A 25,914-nucleotide genomic window follows, 5' to 3' on the forward strand; every position below is an offset into this window, starting at 1 on the left:
TATTTGAAACAAAAAATCTATGTAACTTTACATGGTTATACACTGACAAAGCCAAAATCTGTTTAATGCAAACACTAGACTTATGAAAAATTTACATCCCTGAGTCCAAATTTTGCAAAAAATTATTGGTGTCGCAAATGCAGTATTTTCTTTTTTTTTTTTTTACCTTTGTTTGCAATATAATGGGCATTTCAGTTTTGTACTTGATATCTGCTGATAACCTAGTATAGATCTCATACCAGAGAATAATATTCCATTCTGAATTCTAGACAGGATTTGTGGTTTATATCTTCATCCCACCATCCTCTGCCTGCTTATTTTGAGGTTATACAATAGACCACATCATTACCTAACCTACATAAAACCTTTTTAATTGTTATTTAGTTTGAATAAAATCTTCCTGGGCTTCCATCCACATAAAATGGTTTGACATCCATGAGCATTATGATGATGCTCCTTGGGCATTGTCAATTGGTAAATGAGTTATCACTTGACTATGCCTCAGGGGTACTTGGCTGAGAGCTTGGGAAGTATAACCACATGACATAGCTGGAATACTGAAAAGATTTTATTTAGCCATACCATTGTGAGGCCAAGTATACATAGTTATTAATTTGTCAACATAATTTCCCTCTAGTGTGTTCCATGAATCCATGTGAACTACCTATGACCTCAGTGCAACATTTGGAAGAACCACATTTAAGAACTGTTTCCTATCCCTCTCCCCCTCTCCCCCCTTTTTTTACAAACTCTCTTTTTTACTATTAATGTGCTTGGAAAGCTATCTAATACAAATTATTCAAGCTGTATGTGAAAGCTGATAAACAGATTTTATTAATTTGTTGATGCTTGCAGCTACTTAGTGGTTTGAATGTAACTCTTTTATGTTTGATTTGTAGCAATTGAAATAACATTTGATTTGAGTCTGAAAATACTGTACACAATTTTGCTACTTACAAGGCCTGTTCAAAAAATTCCAGAACATTCATAATTTCTTGCCAATGGTGTGTTGGCATCCCTGCACATACATGTGTGTAATGTGTACCTGCCAAAAGTTTCATTGTTGTATTCATGTTAGTTATTGTTCAGTGCTGTATTGATTAGAACATTGTGTTGCATGGTTTGCTATTTTGAGATGGCAGGGTTAGATGAGCAATGCGTCTGCATTAAATTTTGCTTGATACTCAAGCAAATGATAGAGGAAGCCCATGGTGATGAGTTCTTAAACTGTACTTGGTGATATGACTGGTCACATAGTTTAAAAATGGTCAGATGGAAGTTACAGGTGACCCTTAGACATCTACTGACAATGCTCATGTTAGAACATCAATGAAATTGTGCATGCCGATCAATGACTGACTGACTGAGAGATTTCAGAAGAACATAACATTTCAGTTGGATAATGTCTTGAAATTCTGACACAACATCTTGGAATGCATCATGCTGCCACCTAGTTCATCCCATGGCTCATGAATCAAGACCACAATCTGTGAAGAGATTTTGGATTGCACAAATGAGAATGAGGTGTCCCTTAAGAGACTCATAACTGGTGAAGAGACATGGTCCTACAGTTATAAGGTTGACACCAAAGTTCAGTCTTCACAATGGGTCAAAAAAGGTTCTACAAGACAAAACAAGCTCATCATGTCACATCAAATGTCAAATCCATGCTGATAGTTTTCTTTGACTTTGAAGGATTATTTAATCAAGAATTAATGCCACAAGGACAAACTGTTATTGGATGGTACTATCAGGACATACTGCAATGCCTACAAGAAAATGTGAGAAGGAAGTGGCCTGAATTGTGACGAGACAATTCATGGGTCATGTATCATGATAATGTACCTACATATTCATCCCTGTTGGTGTGTGATTATTGCACAAAAAATGAAATCACTGTGCTGCCACATCCTCCAATTGTGGAGGAGAGTATTTCAAAGATGACCTCACACAATAAGTGAAAGGTAAACACAGAAAAATTTTATGAACAAAGTTACAGAATTTTTTGAAAAGACCTTGTACGTACAGGGTGACTACAACTTAGGTCATCCCTCAGGGCCGGCCGCGGTGGCCGTGCGGTTCTGGCGCTGCAGTACAGAACCGCGGGGCTGCTACGGTCGCAGGTTCGAATCCTGCCTCGGGCATGGGTGTGTGTGATGTCAGGTTAGTTAGGTTTAAGTAGTTCTAAGTTCTAGGGGACTTATGACCTAAGATGTTGAGTCCCATAGTGCTCAGAGCCATTTGAACCATTCTTTTTCATCCCTCAGGAAAATCTCTAGTCCATATGGCAAGAGAATATTCATGGCAACTGAAGTGGACTTTGTAGGGCTGTTTCATGAGTCAGTCATGACTAATCACATAGCAAAATTTCATTTACAGTTCTATAACAGTGCCTCAGTGTTGTGGCAGTTACAGCCAAGTATGATTTTCAGTGACTCCTGACACCAGTCTTTTGTTCTTCACAATCGAAAGTGGCAACAGTGCTGCCAGCTGTCTGTTATCCTGTCTTTCTACATGGAGTCTGAAGTAATGAATGTTGGTAATTGACTCTCTCCAGTCAGCATGTGCCAGCAAGTACCTGTGAGCAGCTTCTCTCTCACTCTAAGTGTAGTCATTACCAGCTCAGTTTAGAGTGTTCTACAATCTGTTCTATCAACTCACCTTACAAGTATCACAGTTAAAATAAAGCTTCTTCTTTGACTCTGTTCATCTCTTAGGTTTTACATTGACAGTCTAATAGATTTTAATATGCTTTGGGTATATGGATATTAAGTGCATTTATTGCTACTGGTGAGAGAAAAGAGGAGTTCTTGTTTCTCAAAATAAATACAGGGCTACTATAAATGGCTCATACATTTTTGAAACTGCATATTTTTCAAAGTATTACATGTAGAAATATGATTGATGCCTGAATAGAACCATAATCTCACCAAGTGTGCATTTTGCACTCTATGATGTTTATGAGTGTCCCTCTCATCACACAGATCCTGTCCAAGGGTTAGTCAGGTTCATTCCATACCTTACGTAGCAATATCCTGACAATGGTTATCACAGCAACATTGGTGCATACTCAGAGCTCCAGTGATCTTGGCAGGGGAGGGGAGGGGGTATGTAAACACAGTCCTTAATGTACCCTCAAAGGAAAAAGTCACAAAGTATTAGGTTAGGAGACCTGGGGAAGCAAGAGAACAGTCACATCATTTTCACCATCATGACCAATTCATGAATCCAGAGTTTCATTGTTTAGGTAGTGAAAAACATTGATGCTCATATGAGGGGGTGCCCCATCTTGTTGGAAGATGAAATTCTTGGGATAAACAGTCAGTTGTGGAAAGAACCAAAGTTGCAACATTTCAAGGTGAGAGGTACTGACCGCAGTCTTCACACAATAGAAAAATGATCCGTACAGCTTCATCTATGTCACTGCACAGAAAACATTAGCCTTCAGTAAAACTGATTCATGCACCACAACTGCATGAGGATGTTCAGTGCTCCACACTTTACACTGTGCTGCTTAACCTTTCCACATAAATGGAAGCTTGCTGCACCACTGAATATTTACTTGGAGGTGAAATGTTCATCCTCAAGTGCTTCCTACATTGCGATGCGTAACTGCAGGTCCCAGCCATAATCTTTCAGTTTTAATTGTTGCATGAGCTGCAAATCGCATGATTTGAAAAGTAACCACCATCACAAAACCTTCCACACAGTTTGGTGCAGTATTCCAAGTTCATGGCTTGCATGGACCATTGATTTTTCGGACTGTGTAAGAAACTTTCCCTCATCCTCTCCACCTAGTCGACTGGTAATTTTCTATTTACAGAGATAACCAGCATCCCTAAAGTGTCAATACCAATTCACAGTGCTCTGTTTGCACTGCAGTTTCTCTCTATAATTCATTCACAAAAACTCTTTTCTTGCTTTGTTACCATTTTGTTAAGGCACTTCACTCACAATGCTAACTGATGGGTCCAATGAAAACTTGGGGTCTTTACAGCTATATTCACATATCAGTCATATTTGTACATGTAACATTTTGAGAAATATTGAACTTCGAAAATGAACAAATCAATTTATGGTAGTTTTGTATGTCAAATCACAATCTTTAAATTGAAACAATCTATAAATCACCCAAAATTTAAACAGTATAGTCCTTTGTCAACTGTGTCTTCATTCTTGTCCTGATATGAGTATGTTTTCATTATGGCAGACATAATTCTAGACCAAAGGCTAAAATATTGCTCCAGACAGAATTCAGGGAACTGTTTTGCTCTAATGATAATACACTTCCGAATCCAATCAACCAACTGCCGCACAGCTACACTATCCTAGATATAATGGCAACAAAAAGGAGAGATAAAGCAATTGATTCCAATCAGGCTTTGGTCATAACTTTTCTGCCTATGATATGATATTGTTAATATACCCATGCTGGCTACCAGCAAAAAATCTTACTTGATGACACACAGAAATTTAAAACAGGTCAGCCACAATGCCCTACAATGGGGGTGTTCGGGTATCCCATGGGAGGATACAAGAAATGAGTTGACATTATATGTTAAAATCTGAGAATTTATCAATAGACTTACTATGTTTCATGATAAATCCAAGACTGTGTCCATAAAGAAAGTGTAAATAACATAAAAGCTCCACTGATAAAAGCAACCAATGAATCATTCAAATCTGTCTGTTTTCCTGAGTACCTAAAGCAAGCAAAAGTAATATCCACACTTAAAAATGGTGATGTAAAAATGTACAAAGTATAGACCAATCACTTCACTGTCCATAATTTCCAAAATTATTTAAACAATAGTGAGGAATGGATTAACGAAGTGTCTAAATAAATTTAAATTTCTTTGTAATGAATGACATGGTTTCAGGTCCAGAAGAGGTACAGAATATGGGATTGCACAGTTTACAAAAGTCATTTTTTGTGGTTGTGGATGAAAGTGATAATGTCAATGCAACTTACTTCGTTTACTCAAAAGATTCATCACTGCATAAATTAGAATTGCTAGGAATGTGATGTGTGGCTAAGAAGTTGTTTAAGTTGTACTTGAGAAATTGGGTGCAGTGAGTTGAGATCTCACATACTTCAAATGGATTTCTGTTAAAACACTTTATCAGACCCACAACACATTAATATAGGCATGCCACAAGGGAGTGGACTAGTCCCAATCCATTTTCTTATTTGTTGTTGTTGTGGTCTTCAGTCCCATGACTGGCTTGATGCAGCTGTCCATGCTGCTCTATCCTGTGTGAGCCTCTTCATCTCTGAATAACTATTGCAACCTACGTGTTTATATTAACAATTTCCCAGAAAGTTCCAGAGAAAAAATACTGTTTCCTCATGACAGCAACATAGTTATTATAGCTAAAACTCCAACACAATTGACAGAAAAGGCTGCTGCAGCCCTTTAAGATGTCCACAATTGGTCGCTGAAAATTAAAGTTATTTTAAATGTAAAGAAGATTAATTGTATATACATCCGGTTGAATAAGAACAATGTTCTGTGCAGTTATAATAAAACTACCCCTATTTAACATGTTATAACTTGGAAACAACTGTGGTATGACAACCAAACTTGGTAGCATTAATGTCAAGGACATGGGAAAGAGAAATAATGCAGAATCAATTCAACTGAAATACTTTTAATGTGCTGCCACCATTACATACTGGTACCATTACTGCTAGAAAAGGGGGTCAATATGGCGCCCATGAGTGTACAGAAGGGCCTGAAAGTGCGGGATTGCACTCTGCATGACAGAACAAAGCATGTCTGTGGGTATGCTGGCTACCTCTCTTGATATGCTGTGCTTCAGAACAGCACATGTATGAATGTTCTGTTGGTAAATCCTGTCCTTCAGGTAGCCCCACAAGCAGAAATCACAGGAAATGAGATCATGTGATTGTGTGGCCAAGCTTTGGAAATGATCAGCTGATAATTCGATCATTTACTAATGTGTTTCAGAGAAGCAGGTGAACTTCACAAGTGATGTGCAGTGGGGCCCTATCTTGCATGAAAACTGTTGAGTCATACAGAGGAACTTCATGCACAGTGACTGGAGGTGGAGATTCCCACACTCAACAATTCTCCCATCAGAGAAAAATGAGTTTCATCTGTCTGTAGGACGGTCCTGGGCCAGTCCTTGTCAACTTCAATCCCTGAAAGAAAGTGGAGAGGGGAGTCAGCACATCATTGTGCATCCTGTGGTGCAAGCTGCTGTATGATAAGGATCTTGCATGGATACCATCTGAGAACGGTTTGAAGCACCGCCCATACAGTGGACCGTGGGATGTTCAACTCTCATGACACAACACACACACACTGCCTGATGACTGGGAATTGCATGCAGCATTGTCTGCCACAGCAACAGTGATTTCATCAACCACCTGTGGTGCAACCAGTCCTCGGCCTCTTCCCAGAGTGACGCCCAGTTCTCCAGTTGATTCAAACTTATTCATCGTGCTCTGCACAGCAGCTCGAGAAAGGGAACCCTTCTGTAAACCTTCCAGCTGGCACTCTTCTCGAAGTTCACCTGCAGCACTACTGTTGTTTTGATAATAGAGCTTCACCATTAATGCCCTGCTCCTTTTGTCAAGTTCATGTTGCGTGTCAAGAGCATTGCGATTGGTCAGGTGTGTGAGACTATGAATCATGATGACTGATCACAACACCTGGTGGCCATAGTTGGAACTGGATGGTGGCACTGTGACACATGCAAATCATGCACCCCATATTCTGGGCATTAATGCTATAAAATTTGGTACTCATACAGAAATTAGTTTCCATGTTATAATGTTTTAAATAGGGAAAGTTTAACTATAACCACCCCATGTTAGACTGTGTAATGAATATCAATTTCTTGGGATTGAACATAGGCTGCCAGTTGATGTGGATAGAACATGTAAAGGCTTTGGCAAAGAGACTATCCACAGCATGTTATGCTTTTTGCAATATTTCATGCCTCAAAGTGACTTATTTTGGATATATACATTCAGTCCTCAAATATGGAATCTGTTTTGAGGAACAAGCACTGGGAACATATAGATTGTCTTCAAGGTACAGAAAAGAGCTGAATGGGAACAACAAATATCAGCAATAGGGCCCACTGTACTGATTTATTCAAAAAGCTAGACTTTCTGACTGGCCCCTAGATATAGTTCCTACTTAAAGCTAAACAGAAAAAACAAGTCAAAAGTCAGAATAATATGCTGTATAACAGCTTAAAACTGTACAACTGACTACCACAGGAAATTAAGGGTGTAAATGATCTCCATACCTTTACTCTCAGCTACAAATATATTGATTAAGTAAGAGCTGTTATGCCATAAATTAATCTTAAGACAGCTATAGAAAGCCTCTTCATATTCATGAATACCTCATGAATTAAGCAACACTGACATTATTATAAATATTGTAAGATTAGTTATAAGAACTGTAAAGACTGTAATAATTTATGCATATTTATTTAATAAAAAATGTTGTACCAACAGTTAATGATTTCCATATAATTTGTATTGTTATATGGATGAATAAATACATCAGTCAATCAATAAATCAATCAAACATGCCACTCAGCAATCACTGAAAGTAAAGAAAGCTCCTGTTCCATGGTTAAATACAGAACTGTGCCACATGATAAATAAATCAGATGGACGTGAAATCCAACACCCAAACTTAATTAAGGATACAGAAAAATGTAGATTAGAGTTAAGCAAAATGTGTGCAACACAAAACTGGAATGTTACAGGGTCAGTCTGGGCTTCATATGCATTTAAAATATTCCAATAACTGTGTCATTTTTAAATGGTAAAGTAGTGTGGCAGAATACGAGTGGTTACTGGCTCTCCATACTTGGACATATTTGATTTAATCAATATAGACTGGATTTGTTAACCAGATACATCAGATGATAGAATATGTATTCTGAAACTGATCATACATGCTGTATGAATAATCAACATCAAGTCTAAAGGAGTCAGTAATCTTTCACATAATAAAATGACTTTTTGATATACCAGTCAGCTCTCAAATTCCAATAAAACAACAACAAGACAATACCACTTTCATGGCAAATGTGTTTGTCTTAAAAAATGTTTCCACGTGAACAGTCAGAAAACCATCATGAGAATCTTTTCTGAGATGTGATTAAAAATGATGCAAAAATTGTTATTCTAGTTACTAAAATTGATTCTTCAAAATTACCATACAACTACAGGTCAGCCAGCAGTATTCACAATGTTCACAGCATATAAAATCTTGACTATTCTAACACTGCGTGATTTCAGCAATCTTTTGATAATCTTGATTTTCATATATTACTTATAAAAACGAAACAGTAGAATTTGTGACACAGTGCAGTATTGTTGGTAATAGCTGTCTTAAAAACAGATAACAATAAGTTATCCATGAGTTGGAGAAGTCATCATACAAACAAGTGTTCTCAGGAGTCTCCACAGGTTCAGTCCATGTTTCATTGTTTTTCTCCATGTATATGGTGATTATAATTAAAGTTCCAGTTTCAAAATGCTGTAAAACTCAGAATGACTTCAAATTTGAATAGAATATTTTCAAATAAGGGAGAAATACTAGGAAAGAGAAGAAAAAGAAGAAGAAGAAGAAGAAGAACCAAAATTGCAGAATGTGGGTAATGGAAAATCCACTTGGATATCAACTAGTACCACTTCATTCTGCACACCTTGTGGTGTGGGTTGATGACATTGTTTATCATAGGGCTATATTTTTTGGAGGAGATGGGTCCTGCATGACCTGTTACCTGTACCATCACTGGTAAATGCTACGAGAACCATTTGTGTGCCAACAGCATTCCAATCCTTCAGCAGCATGGTTTTGTGGGTAGGTTGGTTTTTATGTGAGATGGCACTCCTCCACACAGTGTACAGCCAATGAAGCATTTCCTTCGAGACATTTTGGAAATGCTAGAAGTATCAGCCATCATTTTCCTTCAACCTGCCCATCCAAATCACTTGATCTTAATATGAGTTCCTTCTGGCTGTGGGATTATCTGAAAGCCATTGTATTTAGTTTTCCAATTACAACCACAGCTTAACAGAAGCCACACAATATGAAGTGCATTCTGAATGTGACCCATGAGACACTTTGATCTGTCGTGGGACATACTGTTTCTCGATTTCAATTTGTGGCAGAAAACAGTGGAAAGCATACTGAACAAGTCTTGAGCCAGCCTCATAACAATTAAAAATTGATTTCATTGTTGTTTTTAATGCAATTTTTCGCCTCAGCACAATTGAAAACTGATTTTTCCATCTGATGTTGTTTGTCCTTGTCTTGGTAGGTAGGCTTAACAACTAACAGTGCCACATTTGTTGAATGCCAAACTTGTGTTGCCATGCACATTGTACAGTATGGTTGGTTTAATGTGTAACTTACACCATAGCCATTGTACTGTCATTCATCTGACATTTGTAGCCCAACCCATTTACATTAAGATGCTTGCTGTGCCATCTACTGGGAAAATTTTTGGACAATATTCCATTAACCCTTAACATGCCAGGTGTGGTCTCACAGACCACTAGCATTTATTGTTACTCTATTGCTGATGCATAGGATGGCGTAGGAGATTACAGCCTAGCCTGGTTGTTTTCCCTGAAGCTGCTGTAGTCTCCTTTGGCAGTGGTCACTTGAATGTGACGTGGACCTATGCTATCACTGCTTCTTTCATGCTAGCAGTCACTGAGACCGCACCTGAGACTTTGCATTTTGGATTCAGTAGCCAAGTCTTTGTCCACTGACTTTGAGGATACCATTTTAAAATGGATTGAGGACAGTTTAAGAAGTGATGTTGGATTAGACAGTGACAACAAAATTGAAAGCGAACATAATTCAGAATAGGAACAGTGCGAAAGTGAAGATGAATTTGTTTGTCACCAGTGAATGCCCTACAAGAAACAGGTGATTAAAGTAATGAAGACAAAAGCATAGAGACTGAATTGTTAGCTATAGGTTGTCCTACAAATATATTTAATTGACAAATATTGCTGGTCATTGAAGCTTCTTCCAGTGATGCCAAATGGCATTATTTTTCTGCATGTTGGACATAAGTGGGAGAAATGCGTTTGTCTTTCATAATTCCTACTAAGACAATACTCAATTGAGCCACTTTGATTTTTTGAAGAAGCTTGCAATCTCATTGGTGACACAATAGAAAGATTGGAAACACACAAAACATGCTCCACCTGCGACTCCAAAAAAAGAAGAGAAAGCTGCCTTATATTTGTCATTGTTGCAAGAAGCCAATCTAACTTGACTTCTCTACAAAAATTTCCAACCAATGCAAAGAAAACCTCTGATTGTGAGAAGGAAACTAAAAACCTGAAAAGCGATAGTGTAATTTTCATTTTTTGGATGTTTTATGGGAGGGTTTTTATGTCTTTATTGTTTCATGTGCAGTACACAATAAAAATATAGCAAAGAGTAAAATTTACACTGCAGGGTATTTGCATTTTCATAGTATTAACTTTATACTGTAATATTATTTCATTTTGTGCAGTTTTTTGTTTAAATGCATTTTCTTTTGTAAAAATAAACTTTAAAATTTATTTGGATATGTTTTTGTGTGGTATTAATGTAACCGTTCACATCAAAAAGTGAACTGTTTCACTGAAATTGCTGACTGGAGTTTTGATGACTTTTTAAATATAGTGGTCTGTCAGACTGCACTTGGGACAGAGTGTGAGAAAAAAATAGCCTGCAAAGCTAACAGTTAAAACTTGAGGTCATTCTGACTGGCAGTTCATGTTTTACAGCATTTTGAATCTGAAACTTTACTTACAATCATCCTGCGTATCACTGATACCTGATCACAGCTACAGTCTTGCAGTTATGACTTATATGCTAACATCCAACTGTATTTGAGTGTCCTTTGTAAGTTAATTGGTTTCATGTTCCATGGATCATTTGCGTGATTACTCATAATGATGTGGCTTGAATCATTTTACATTCACCTTACAAATTAATTTGTAAATATGCAACATGCTGGACATTTATGTTTTTTTTTTTTTTTATTTTACAGATGTAAGTTAGTAATTCCTACCCACCACCTTTTATGCATTACAATAATAGAAATTCTTTTACAACAAAAAACTTCTTCAGTTTGTTTGCAGATATTGCTTCTGACGTATCGGGCATGTATGTATGTGAGCCCCTGTTCTCTCATCTTACGCGTCAACCAGTAAACAACACAAACTTCTCTCAGTATATATTACAGCCTAACCCACACTGTTACAACAAAAGATAATCAGAGCCAGTTTAATATTCTTTGATATACAAAAATATGCTTCCCATACAAAGATTCAGGACAGAAGATATACAACTAATTAACTCTCGAACAGGAGTGCCCACATATAAAGTGTGCCAACCACAAGTTACATTGATTGGTACTATTCCATTGCTGTTTTACAGTTGTGAACCCACTTCTATTCCTTCAGTATTGCTTCAGCTAACACAGAAACAAGGTGTGTTGTTATACGTCCAAGTTAGCACAGTATTATAAGATAAACAGTGACCAGGTGAGAAAAAATTTACAATCCGTGCAAGAAAATAACCCAAATTCTGAACTAGCAGCATAATCTTCTAATGAGGAAGTTGTCTACAAAATAATTAGTAATCAAATAAGTGTTTAGGTGGGATATGATGCAACTGTGCTGTTTAACGCTTCAAGTGGATCATTACTTTGCAGTAGCAATTGTATGCGGCAAGAGAATGATACAATGAAAGTTTATTTTATTTTTGCTTATCTAAACAATGATTTAGCTCATGTAATATAAGTTTATTTTATCATTGTATAACTAAGCTACAAGTAAAGTGTGATTTTCCTCATACATGTTTACCTTGTTAATATCAAGACACCTCTCCTTTACATGTGTATAAAATACATCACACAAAAATCAAACAATGGAAAATCCAGATGGAATATAACAATACCAGAGAAGGAAAGTTGCTACTCATCATATAGCAGAGATGCTGAGTCGTGATAGGCGTAGTAAAAAGATTCACACAATTAAAGCTTTCAGCCATTAAGGCCTTTGTCAGCAGTAGACACACATACACACACACACTCACATAAATGCAACTTGCACACACATCTGCAGTCTCAGAGAGCTGAGACCACACTGCCTAAATTTTAATTAACATGGAGCTTCATTTTAACCTTATCAGTTACTCTGCCCCATGTAGGTTTACTGAGAGATGACTGTGGTGAGGCTGTTATCTAGTAATTACTCAGTAAGTGAAACATGTTCTACACACATCAAAAAAAGTTTTGCATCACTTCGGTTCCAAGGGTTCCATAACCTGTACAGAAAATTGGAATAGAGATCAACATAAACATCATTTCTGCCTTTTTATTGCTCATGAAAACCACACATTGCATGTTGTACCACCATGCAGGCATGTTTGATAGGGTTCATGCCTGGAGAACATGCTGGCCACTCTAGTTGAGCAATGTCGTTATCCCGAAGGAAGTCATTCACAAGATGTGCACGAGGGGGAAAAAATTGTCATCCGTGAAGATGAATGCCTCACCAATATGCTACCGATGTGGTTGCACTACTGGTCTGAGGATGGCATTCACGTATCATCCAGCTGTTACGGCACCTTCCATGACCACCAGCAGCATATGTTGGCCCCACATAATGCCACCCCAAAACAGCAGGGAACCTCCACCTTGCTGCACTCACCAGGCAGTGTGTCTAAGGCTTTCAGATGATTGTCTGTTTGAGGGCATATGTGACACTCATTGGTGAAGAGAATGTGCATGGTGTTGTGGTTGCAAAGATGGACCTCACCATGGACATTGAGATTGAAGTTGCATGTCATGCAGCTTATTGTGAACAGTTTGAGTCGTAACACGACATCCTGTGGCTGCACAAAAAGCATTATTCAACATGGTGGAGCTGCTCTCAGGTTTCCTCCAAGCCTTAATCTGTAGGTAGCTGTCATCCACTGTAGTAGTAACCCTTGGGCGGCCTAGGCGAGGCATGTCATCGACAGTTCCTGCCTCTCTGTATCACCTCCATGTCCGAACAACATTGCTTTGGTTCACTCTGAGATGCCTGAACACTTCTCTTGTTGAGAGCCCTTCCTGGCACAAAGTAACAATGTAGACAGGATTGAACCATGGTATTGACCATCTAGGCATGGTTGAACTACAGACAATACGAATCATGTACCTCCTTCCTGGTGGAATGACTGGAACTGATCAGCTGTCGGACCCCTTCCATCTAATAGGTGCTGCTCATGCATGGTTGTTTACATCTCTGGGCGGCTTTAGTGATATCTCTGAACAGTCAAAGGGACCATGTCTGTGATATAACATCCGCAGTCAACATCTGTTTTCAGGAGTTCTGGGAACCAGGGTGATGCAAACTTTTTTTTTTTTTAATGTGTGTATTTTGTAAATTTCAGACACCCTTATTCTAAAAGCTACTTTGTGAGAATTATGTGTTGTTGAAAATTAAACATGACAATGGAAGTTCTGTATTACAGGCAGGCATTGGAATACTAGACCTGGAGACTTTGACAGTGGCCTTATGTGTGCCCTCAAGTTGTTCATCCCAAGACACTGCTATCCTGGTCCAGGGGTTAATAAATGCTTCTTCATATATCAGCAATACACAGTTGGTGCAAACACAAACGCAAGTGGACCCACTTAAATGTCATGTCAAAAACTCCACCTCATTAAGAGCAGTTGACTGGGCTGCAATGTAAGTCAACCACCATTTCTTCTAAGTTGATTTTCACTGTAGCAGCACTAGTTTAGTATAAAATCAGTAATTATACAATTTATAATTGTATAATTTTTTTATGCTTGTGAAATGAATATAAGTTTATACTCTACAGAAATCAGATCAAAATGTGTGCTTCATTAAAAAATTATTATTATACAAACTATTTAACAGAAATATTTAACTTCCAAAAAGTGCAACTACTGTGCCATCTTGAATAAATATACTTAATTGGATTTCTTATATGCTATTTTACATTGAATAGATTACAAGAACTGGACTACTCACATAAATTAAGAATCATCACATTGTTAGAATGGACAACTGCTGGAATGGTCACTGAGTGATTAATGGCTAATTTTAATGTGAGGTTTTTTTTCATCAGTAATTTTGCACAATACTTCATAGTGATGTGGAATGAGTCGCTTAACTACTCACATAAATTAAGAATCATCACATTGTTAGAATGGACACCTGCTGGAATGGTCACTGAGTGGTTAATGGCTAGTTTTAATGTGAGGTTTCTTTTTCATCACTAATTTTGCACAATACATCATAATGATGTGGAATGAGTCACTTAACACTCACATCAGAGATTAATTTATACATATGGTTACATTCTGAATATTTCAATGTTTTTTTTAATTACAAAAAGAAAAAAAAGGATATAGACATGAGTTAGTAATTCCTGCCCATCATGTTCCACACATTGTGGTAATAGAAATTCTTCTATGGAATAGGACTTATCAAGGAGAAACTCTCCCAGTTTGTTTTCAGATTTTACTTTGCTGTCTGTCAGATATTTTATGTCACTGGGTAACTGATCAGAAATTTTTGTTGCAGAATTGTGCACCCCATTTTGTGCTAAAGACAGTCGTAATGTGGAGTAGTTAATGTAACTTTTCCTTCTGGTATTTTAATTATGTACTTGATTCATCACTGATTATTTACAACAAACTTCATGAGGGAATAAATTTATGTGAAGCAGTAGTCAGAATGCCCAGCTCCTTAAACAGATAAGATGATTATGAGTGAGCAATACATATTATTCTTACAGCACATTTTTGTGCAATCAAGACTTTCTTTCTTACAGATTAGTTATCCCAGAACATTATTCCATATGCCATATGCCATTAGGTAGTATGTCTGCAGTTATGTTATACATGTAAAAAGACCACTTGAAAATCAGTCCTTGACTGTTACTACCTAGTATTTTAATACTTTTAAAACTAGCAATGGAAAAGTCAAATGAGTATGGCATTCAATATTTTTCCAATTTTGTGCCTCAGTAGACAATTTGGGAACAAAAATGCTATTGTTTTTAATTGTTTACAAGACACCAATGGAAATTATTTTAATTTGTATATGAGTGTTCAGCAGTGTAATGATAAAATTAGCTAAACTAGAATTTTTTTTTAGGTATGATGCATGTGGAGATTTTGATGATCATTTTATGCAAATTCGTTACAAACTGTGCAAATCTAGAAGTCTTAATGCCATGTCAGTATTATTTCCCACTCTCAGTAATTTCATAATTTTGTAGTATACCTGCAGTTGAAACTTGTTTTTAGGTTTAACAGTATTTACTTAAAACACGTTAATCCCATTACAAATGATCAAAGAAGAACAGTAAATATGCTGTTTTGTTAGGTATTGGTTATAAAAGAAATGGTTTGTTCCAAAATTATAAATAATGACTAAATCAGTATGTACCGAGTGTTTCTAAATGAATGTCAGGGTTTTAAGGCTTGTAGCATTTGCTACACTCAACTTACAATTCCAAATAATATATTAAATGAAACAGCAACTCAGACAGTTTTTCTTACAAGTGTTCAATGTGAGCACCATTCATCACATGACACACATTGAGTTGATAGTTGATTTCTTCCCTAACCTTGATCAATGTGTCTGGAGAAATTATTGCAACACCTGCTTCAGTCTGATTTCTTAAGTCGGGTAGATCAGCTGGTAGTGGAGCCACATGCACATGATCCATGCACTTGATCTTTTATAAACCCTCAAAAGTAAAAATTGCATGGCATCAGATTGAATGAATGTGGAGGCCATGTAAAACAAGCTTCGTCATCCAGCTCCTTGCAGCAATCCAATAGTCAGGTACAATGTTGTTTAACTAATTATCTACAGAGTTACACCAGTAGGAAAGTGTACTCTCTTACTGTGAAATAAAGTTCTGTGATTCAGCTTCTTCCAATTGAAGAAAGAGCCATAGTCTTAGCCCATCAAGATAAGAAATACCAGTTGCAGTTGCTCCATACAAAAAGGAAGGCCCATAAACTTTCTGCTGGAATACAGCACAAAAAAACATTCATTTTGTCGAGTCTCATTGCAACAATACCATCTTGTGGGGATTTGCTGACTCCCAGATGTGCACGATATGTGTCTTCACATTTCCACTTAGGTGATATGTCAGTTCATAATTGAAAATGACGCAGTCCAGAAAATCATCATAGTCATGCAAAAACATTTTGTTTGCAAAGTTGAAATGTAAAACGTAGTCTGTAGGCTTTGGACCATGTAACAACTTGGAATGATAAGGATGCTGTTGTAAGTGTCTCCTCAAAAGTCTCCACACAGACATCACTGGAGCTAAGGTGCTCATCACCAGTCCGTGAAGGCCCAGGGTATGTTTAGTGGCTGCTGTGTCATCCTCTGCCTTGAGGTGTCATGCGGATCCAGCATGGAGGGGCAGACTTTCCAGACCATGGTGTCACTACTACTCTGTCAAGTAGCTCCTCAATTGGCTTCATGAGGCTGAGAGCACCATGTACCAGTTCTTCCAACAGAGGAAAATCTTTGGCAGTACCAGGAATCAAACTGGGGTCCTCCACATGGCAGCCACCTATGGTGACCACCCAGCCACAGATATAGACCATCTTTGGAATGTTAATTCACAAAATAGCCTCCTGAACTCATTTCTTGGGACTGTGCAAGAAAGACTCTTTCACATGTTCAACATGTTCTTCAGTAACTCCTGGCATCCCAAATGCTCCCCTTTGCAAAAACAGCCTGTGTTGTCAAACTGATGATACCACCTTTGGATGTTATTATCAGTTGTAGGATTACAATGGAACTTAATAATGACCACACCTTGCACTAAAACAACAGATTCAGTCCATGTAATATGTAAAACACAAAACTTTTCTGTTCACTAGTCACCATCTTTGCTTTTACCATTTTCTAACAGAAGATAGGAAACAGTGAATGTGCATGTGCTTGGGTGTACAAACAAAACTGTTTGAGCTACTCTTTCATTTAACATATTAATTATAATTGTAAGCTTAATGTAATAAAGCCTTAAAACCCGGACATTAATTTTGAAACATGTAGAAGAGTGACAATTTATGGTCAGGACAATTGGACAACTTCTACGAAGTAATATGAAGCAAAAATGGGGAGAAAACGTGGACAACACCTGGAATAAAATATTATGTTCCAAAAAGAGAATATAAGTGATGGTTGTAACCAAGAACTAAAGCTACATTAAAAATTATGTGACAAAGTCATCCACTTTACCACTGAAAAGGATTAGTTATGTACAGAGAATAATTAAAAAGCAAAAATGTTCAGCAACATTATTTCTGAATATTTAACAAAAGCTGTTACAATAACAATATTTTATTCCCTGATTTTGGTTCTTAAATGGTCAATAGTGGAAAGAAACCATTATTCACTACATCCAATGACGTATTATTCATGATTATAAAACACTCATATCATTATTAAGAATGTAGCTAACAGATGAATAACATCTTAACAAGTATTTAGAAAAGTGGTAGTTGTTTCAACACTAGTGGCTTTTCCCCTAATTTTATGAGACATTAATTAGTAGCATTTTTTTAACTTCAGAGCATATGGTGATGCTGTTTAGTATGTTACACAAGTGGTCAACCTAGCAGTGTCTCTAGAGTAATATATTTTGAACTCGTTCAACATCCCTGAAAGTTCTTTCTTGTGGTGAGATTTGTGGAACACGTATGTTTGATTGGATGAATGATGAATTCTTAAAGTGATAATTTTAATAAATACTTTCTTATATATACTACATAAACAAATCCACTATTGAACTTTTTATAATAGTTTATGTGCAGAAAAATCATCATTCTAAATAAAACTGGATTTGTGTCCTTTTTACTGTTTCAGAGGCATTTACATCTTCTTCATTGTATTAATTGCCCTGAGTACTGTATATGATATGGTTACTAAAGCACAAGGTATGTATAGTTTTTCACATCTGTCAACACCTGCTTTCTGTGGGATTGGAATTATTATATTCTTCTTGAAGTCTGAGGGTATTTCACCTGTCTCATACATCTTGCTCACCAGATGATAGAGTTTTGTCAGGACTGGCTCTCTCAAGGCCATCAGTAGTTCCAATGGAATGTTGTCTACTCCCGGGGCCTTGTTTTGACTCACTTGTTTAATAAGTCACAGCTGCAAAATACTAACGCGAATTCTTTACAGACGAATGGAAAAACTGATAGAACCGACCTCGGGGAAGATCAGTTTGGATACCGTAGAAATGTTGGAACACATGAGGCAATACTGACCCTAAGACTTATCTTAGAAAATAGATTAAGGAAAGGCAAACTTATGTTTCTAGCATTTGTAGACTTAGACAAAGCTTTTGACAATGTTGACTGGAATACTCTCTTTCAAATTCTGAAGGTGGCAGGGGTAAAATACAGGGAGCAAAAGGCTATTTACAATTTGTACAGAAACATATTCGGAGTAGGTATTAAAATCCATGGAGAAGAAATAAAAACTTTGAGGTTCCCAGATGACATTGTAATTCTGTCAGAGACAGAGCAGTTGAACGGAATGGACAGTGTCTTCAAAGAAGGATATAAGATGAACATCAACAAAAGCAAAATGAGGATAATGGAATGTGGTCAAATTAAGTCGGGTGATGCTGAGGGAATTAGATTAGGAAATGAGACACTTAAAGTAGTAAAGGAGTTTTGCTATTTGGGGAGCAAAATAACATGATGGTCAAAGTAGAGAGGATATAAAATGTAGACTGGCAATGACAAGGAAAGCGTTTCTGAAGAAGAGAAATTTGTTAACATCGAGTATAGATTTAAGTGTCAGGAAGTCGTTTCTGAAAGTATTTGTATGGAGTGTAGCCATATATGGAAGTGAAACATGGATGATAAATAGTTTGGACAAGAAGAGAATAGAAGCTTTTGAAATGTGGTGCTACAGAAGAATTCTGAAGATTAGATGGGTAGATCACATAACTAATGAGGAGGTATTGAATAGGATTGGGGAGAAGAGGAGTTTGTGGCACAACTTGACAAGAAGGAGGGACCAGTTGGTAGGACATGTTCTGAGGCATCAAGGGATCACAAATTTAGCATTGGAGGGCGGCGTGGAGGGTAAAAATCACAGAGGGCGACCAAGAGATGAATACACTAAACAGGTTCAGAAGGATGTAGGTTGTAGTAAGTACTGGGAGATGAAGAAGCTTGCACAGGATAGAGTAGCATGGAGAGCTGCATCAAACCAGTTTCAGGACTGAAGGCCACAACAACAACAACATGTATAGTTTTACACAAACACACACACACACACACACACACACACACACACACACACACAAAATAATAATTACCACTACTACCTATACAAGGACTAACATTCTGGACTGATGACCATAGTGCTCAGAGCCATTTGAACCATTTTTGAACTAACATTCTGAGAGGAATTACAGCTAGCTCTAAATGCAGAAAAAAGTAAGGTAATGCAGATGATAGGAAAAACAAACCCATAATGTTCAAATACAGCATAGTAGTGTGCTGCTTGACACAATCTAGGCATAACATTAGAGAGCAGTACAAAATGCAATTAACATGAAAGGATTGTAGTAGGGAAGGCAGATGTTCACCTTGGGTTTATTGGGAGAATTTTAGAAAAGTGTGAGTCATCTGTAAAGGGGACCGTATATAGGACACTAGCATGACCCATTGTTGAATGCTATTCAAGTGTTTGGGATCCATATCAAGTCAGATTAAAGGAAGACATTGTAGCAGTTCAGAGTCAAGCTGCTAGATTTTTTACCAGTAGGTTTGAACAACACCCAAGTATTACAGAGTTGCTTCGGGAACTCAGATCACTGGAGGGAACGCAATGTTCTTTTTGAAGGGCATTATCCAAAAAATTTAGAGAAGCTACATTTGAGGCTGACTGCAGAATGATTCTACTGCCACCAATTTACATTTCACATAAGGACCATGAAGATAAGATTAGAGAGATCAGGGCTTGTATGGAGGCATATACACTATGTTATCAAAAGTATCCAGAAACCTGGCTGAAAATGACTTACAAGTTTGTGGCGTCCTCCATCGGTAACATTGGAATTCCCTTTGATGACAGCTTCCACTCTCGCAGGCATACATTCAATCAGATGTTCGAAGGTTTCTTGGGGAATCGCAGCCCATTCTTCATGGTGTGCTGCACTGAGTAGAGGTATTGATGTCGGTCGGTGAGGCCTGGCATGAAGTCATTGTTCCAAAACATCCCAAAGGTGTTCTATAGGATTCAGGTCAGGGCTTTGTGGAGGTCAGTCCATTACAGGGATGTTATTGTCATGTAACCACTCCACCACAGGCCGTGGATTATGAATAGGTGGCAAGAAGGTGCTCAGAATATCAGTTTAGGCCTGTGCAGTGATAGTGTCATGCAAAACAACAAGGAGTGTAAGCCTCTTCCATGAGAAACATGGCCACACCATAACACCACCACCTCCGAATTTTACTGTCAGCACTACACATGCTGGCAGATGATGTTCACAGGGCATTCGCTGTACCCACATCCTGCCATTGGATCGCCACATTGTGTACTGTGATTCGTCACTCCACAAAATATTTTTCAACTGTTCAGTCATCCAAATTTTATGCTCCTTACACCAAGAAAGGTGTCATTTGATATCTACTAGCATGATATGTGGCTTATGAGCAGCCGCTCAACAATAAAATCCAAGTTTTCTCACCTCCTGCCTAACTGTCATAGTACTTTCAGTGGATCTGGATGCAGTTTGGAATTCCTGTGTGAGGGTCTGGATAGATGTCTGCCTATTACAAATTACAACCCTCTTCAACTGTTGGCGGTCTCTATTAGTCAACAGACAAGGTCAGCCTGTACGCTTTTGTGCTGTACATGTCCCTTCACGTTTCAACTTCACTATCACATTGGAAACAGTGGACCTAGGGATGTTTAGGAGTGTGGAAATCTTGCGTACAGGTGTATGACACAAGTGCCACCCAATCACCTGACCATGTTCGAAGTCCACAAGTTCTGCAGAGTGCCCCATTCTGCTCTCTCATGATGTCCAATGACTACTGAGGTTGTTGATATGGAGTACCTGACAGTAGGTGGCAGCACAATGCACCTAATATGAAAAACATATGTTTTTGGTGGTGTCCAGATACTTTTGATCACATAGTGTAGGCAGTCATTTTTCCCTCACTCTGTTTGTGAGTGGAACAGGAAAGGAAATGACTAGTAATGAGTCACATGTCATATGGTGGCTTGCAGTATATGTTATGTAGATGTAGATGAAACAAATTTGTTGTCATCTAAGCAAACATTGAGGTTAACTATGACTGCAGTCACATACGGGTGAAAACAGCAAGCAACAGAGGGAACTTAGGTGAAGTTTGAAAAAAAGAGTTATTATTCAGTTGGAAAAAATAAAATCTTGAAGTCCTGCTGGAAAAAATACATTGAAACTAATAGACATGTTTGGACAGGTATGTTATATGAGGTACAGCACACAATGGAGATGACATGGAGACATGGATTGGAAGGGGATGACAGGACAGAGAAAGGGAAAACTGTTTGGTGGAGGGTATGGGTCAGTTGGTTGATGGAGAATGAGACCAGGAGAATGACAGGAGCAAAGGATATGTTGCAAAGACAACTCCCGTCTCCGTAGCTCAGAAAGTTGGTGGTGGACGGAAGGACCCAGATGGTCCAGATTGTAAGGCAGCCATTGAAATTGGGCTTGTTGCACTCAGCTGCATGTTGTACCACTGGGTGTTCAACTTTGTTATTGGCCACAGTTTGGCAGTGGCCAATCATTCTGGGGGACAGCTGGTTGGTTGTCATACTGACATAAAAAGCTGTACATTGATTGCAGTAGAAGTGGTATATGACATGGCTGCTTTCACAGGTGGTACTGTAGCAAGGGGTTGGTAGTGGGAGTTGCAGATGGATGGACCAGGATGTTCTGTAGGTTGGGTAGGTGAAGGAATACCCATTAGGAGGGATGGGAAGGATTTTGGGTAGAATGTCCTTTACTTCTAGGCTTGATGATAGATAATCAAAGCCCTGGTGAGGGAATGGTTCATTTGGTCTTGGGTGATATTAGGTGATGAGGCAGGACTCCTTTGTAGCTGTAGGAAATGGACTTGGGAGAGGTTCTGGAATGGCCCAGAGGACTTCAATAAGGATTGGAGGTTACGTTGGACTTCTGAGATGGGTTCACTATGACAGAGCTTGTAGATGGAGGCATCAGACAGTTGTCTGTCACACAGCCACTGCAATTCTTGACTGAAAGTTGACTAGAGGATGGTAAGGGGGGGGGGGGGGGGACATCAGAATTAGGCTGGCTTTGGTTGAGGAATTGGCTGCAAGGAAGTGTGTCCCCTGTAGAGACCAGGACAAGGAGAGTAGTTCTTTGACAAGTCCATTATGGTTAACCCTTGGCCACCTGATGTGTGTTACAAATACACTACCACCTGACATCGCTCTTAGAGACCACTTGCATATTTTAAATTTTATGTTAAAATACTTTAAAATATTGCAATAAATTAAAGCCATGTCTTTGTTTTCATAATATTTTAATCGTAATACAGCTTCAAAATGTGCAAAAGTATACTTATATAATTCAAAAATCAACACTTAACAAAAGTTTACTCATTTTAGGCAAAATTGTAGGAACTTAAAAAATTTGAGATCTAGCAGTATAAATCCATGTTATATCAATATTCTTCCATATTTATGAAAAGTTCAGTATATTATCCATAACATATAAGTCATTTTTGGCGCATATTAACACAAGATTTTCAAAATTACAAAGCACAATCATTCATAAATTGCAGTGACACTCAACGCACATTTTTTGACTGAATTCAATGCAAATAGCATTCTTACCTGCAAAACATAAATAGACTGTTTTGCGTTTCTTTTTGGGGCCGAAAGTCCAGCATGTTTTCCTTTTTTAAAGTTTTCTGAAGCTTCAGTTGATAATGTACTGGGCATTTGATCCATTTTTAGAATTTGACTTATGATGCACTGAAGATCTCTTTTCAAGCCAAAACTATGCATGTGGTGTTTCAAGTGAGGCTTTATGAGGTCTTCTGCCAACTTTTTTTATGAAATTCAGGCATAGTCCTTTGCTTGTGCATGGTTCATGTTACTAACAGTGTACACATTTGTTGAAGATGTGCCAAGGATTCTATAAAATATTGCCGCTGGCCTTCATTGAGTTTGCCTAGACATGGGGTAGATAGCACATTTCTGATGTAGAATGTCAATGCTGCCTTTTGTACTATTGTAAAATATGATCATTTTTAGTTTCTCCATATCTGAATCAATGGCCAGCGTATGATGCATGCTGGGTGAAACAAGAACACATTTATTTTGCTTTGGTACAAAAGACGTTAGTGTAACATCAGATGTAAAGCCAAAAGTGGCTGATCCAACTTCTCTATCATGCCTGGGAAGAAACACAGGTGGGATTTCATGTTTGTTTTTATTCATATCACCCACTAGTGTCAGTTGTTTTTGTTTTAGCACATTCAGTAGCTCCACTGATGTGAACCAATGACTAGTGGTCACATTTCTGTGTGTACCTTCTGTCGACATCACTGATGCACATGATTTTCAAACCATATTTGTGTGGTTTTTTTGGGCTGTACGTTTTGAATTTGCACTTTACACAGAAAGCAACTGACATTTCATCAATGCAAGCATAGCTGCCAACGGAACAGATGTCTTTACAGTTCTGAATAACATTTCAAAAAGTTGCAATATAGGTGCAGCTAAATCAGTGCTGCGGCATTCAATTCAAGTATTTACATCATCAGACTGAAGATGGTTGAGCAGTACTTCAAACCTGTTCTTGCTCATAATACAGCAATATATTTCTCTGCCTGTGCCATCTTTGCTGTACCAGCATGTGTAATGTGTATGGTTTTATTTGAAAATGGCAATGTAGTACAGCATACCAATGAAGGCTTTCAATTCAGTTAAATCTACATCATGAACAACTGTTTCCCTTTGGTAATTTGATTGAGTTTATCTGATTTTTTGTTAATATGTTTTATTATTTCTCCCAATATACTTTCACAGAAAAATAAGCTCCACAAATCCAGAGGCTTTGTGTTTTCATGCAGAGCACCTTGACAATTATGTTTGAGTCCATGTGTGTGCTGTATGATGTTATGAAACATAGTCCTTGATCTTGAGACAGGAGGACAGGAAAACTAACAAAATCAGTTCTTACCAAAGTAGCTACGGTATGTTGCCACTGGAACATCATCATCAGAAGATGAATCCTCCATCAGTGTCCCTAATGCCATTCTCTTGTTCCATGGGCTGAGGTTCAGGCCCATCACCTTTGACTTCTGAATTGGACTGACGATTGTCTACAATGATATTATCCACTGGAACATCTTCTACATCACTGCAATCTTCATTCAGGAGTTCTGATGTGGATAATAAGTTTTGAGAATCTATGTCAGCTTCCTCTAACCATTGGACTATATTTTTCTCCATTTTGTCCATTTCAGACATTGTTACCCTACAAAAATAAAAAATATGTAATTTAACTAATGTTACATAACCTCCTGACATTGGTCACATGGTCCACATGCAAAAAAGTGTTACCAAGTGTGCACACATCTGGAGCTGCCAAGGACATGGCACAAACTGGAGGGGGAAGGGAAAGAATATGTTGACTCACAATTGTGTCATGTGCGTAATAACGGAAAACATTTAAAAACAAAACCTCGCCAGTCTCTGAGACCAGTGTCAGGTGGTTAAGGGTTAAACATGGGTTTTGAATGAAGATGAGGCCTTTGGATAGGACTGAAACTTCTGTTGGATTCAGGTTTTTGGTGGAAAGGTTAACAAAAGTGTTTTAGGTTTCTTTGGTTTCTGGAATTAGTGGAGTGGTGGGATGAAGTTTTGTAGGCTCTTGCAAATTTGAAAAAGGCAGCTAAGCAGGATCTGGGTGCTGAGAGGGGTTGATAAGGGGGTTCACTGTGGGTAGGATAGGTATTGATAGGTAGTAGTGTTCCAAAGTGGGAGTAGGACGTCAACTAATTGGACAATTTATGGAGGTGGCATCTGGAATATTCTTCCAGGCACTGTAGGGAAAGGGTTTCAATTTTGGAGACAAGGTGTATGTAGTTAGGATTGCTCAGTTATGAAATCTTGTGGAAGGAGCACAGGTGGTTCTGGGATGTGGTGGCATGGAGATGTGTTTCTGCAGTACCATGTTTGTGAGGAATAGCGACTGGTGAAGTCTGAAAAGATGAAGGTCATTGTGAAAGGACAGATAGCATTCAGAAAAGGGAATTTTTATGGTTAGGCAGTTGGTGAGGGGGGAGTAGGGGCTGAAGGATCATTTAACAAATAGGATGGGGAATTGGGATTTACTTAAGGAATACTTTCCTGAATTGGTGCAGATAGATAAAACAGGGGATGGTGCTAGAAAAACATGAAATAACTTGGGAAATGGACAAATGAAATTATTAAGTGTGTAAATGGAACAGGACAAAAAAGGTGAAAGTTTGGAGGATGAAAAGAATGGAAGAAATCTCTGTCCATATTAAACCCAAAATCACAACAGTATCTGCAATTTGACAGTTGTGGTCCCTTCAACAAAATCACACTCATACAGCCTGACCAACTCTGGATGGTGGATCTGAAATGATGAGAACTCCCCACCTAATTGTCCCACCATCCCAAAGAATCAGCTACAGAGGAATACTCACCTCATTACCCAGTATCACCCTGGACTGGAACAGCCGAACCCTATCCTTCAACAAGGCTTTGATTATCTATCATCATGCCTGTAAATGACGGACATCCAAACCAAGAACCCTACTACCCCT

At 38.1% G+C, this 25,914-nt stretch overlaps 1 protein-coding gene across 1 annotated transcript in view; it reads left to right on the forward strand.

Annotated features, from left to right (window-relative positions):
• LOC126457681 (nose resistant to fluoxetine protein 6-like) overlaps positions 1-25,914 on the forward strand; it is a 621,246-nt gene that overhangs the window by 449,907 nt on the left and 145,425 nt on the right. Inside the window, exons 3-4 of the mRNA XM_050094185.1 lie at positions 13,533-13,750; positions 17,933-18,003. Of these exons, the coding sequence (XP_049950142.1) occupies positions 13,533-13,750; positions 17,933-18,003 (289 nt within the window). The remainder of the gene's footprint in view (positions 1-13,532; positions 13,751-17,932; positions 18,004-25,914) is intronic.

This window comes from Schistocerca serialis, chromosome 2 (assembly GCF_023864345.2).
Source record: "Schistocerca serialis cubense isolate TAMUIC-IGC-003099 chromosome 2, iqSchSeri2.2, whole genome shotgun sequence".
NCBI lineage: Eukaryota > Metazoa > Arthropoda > Insecta > Orthoptera > Acrididae > Schistocerca > Schistocerca serialis.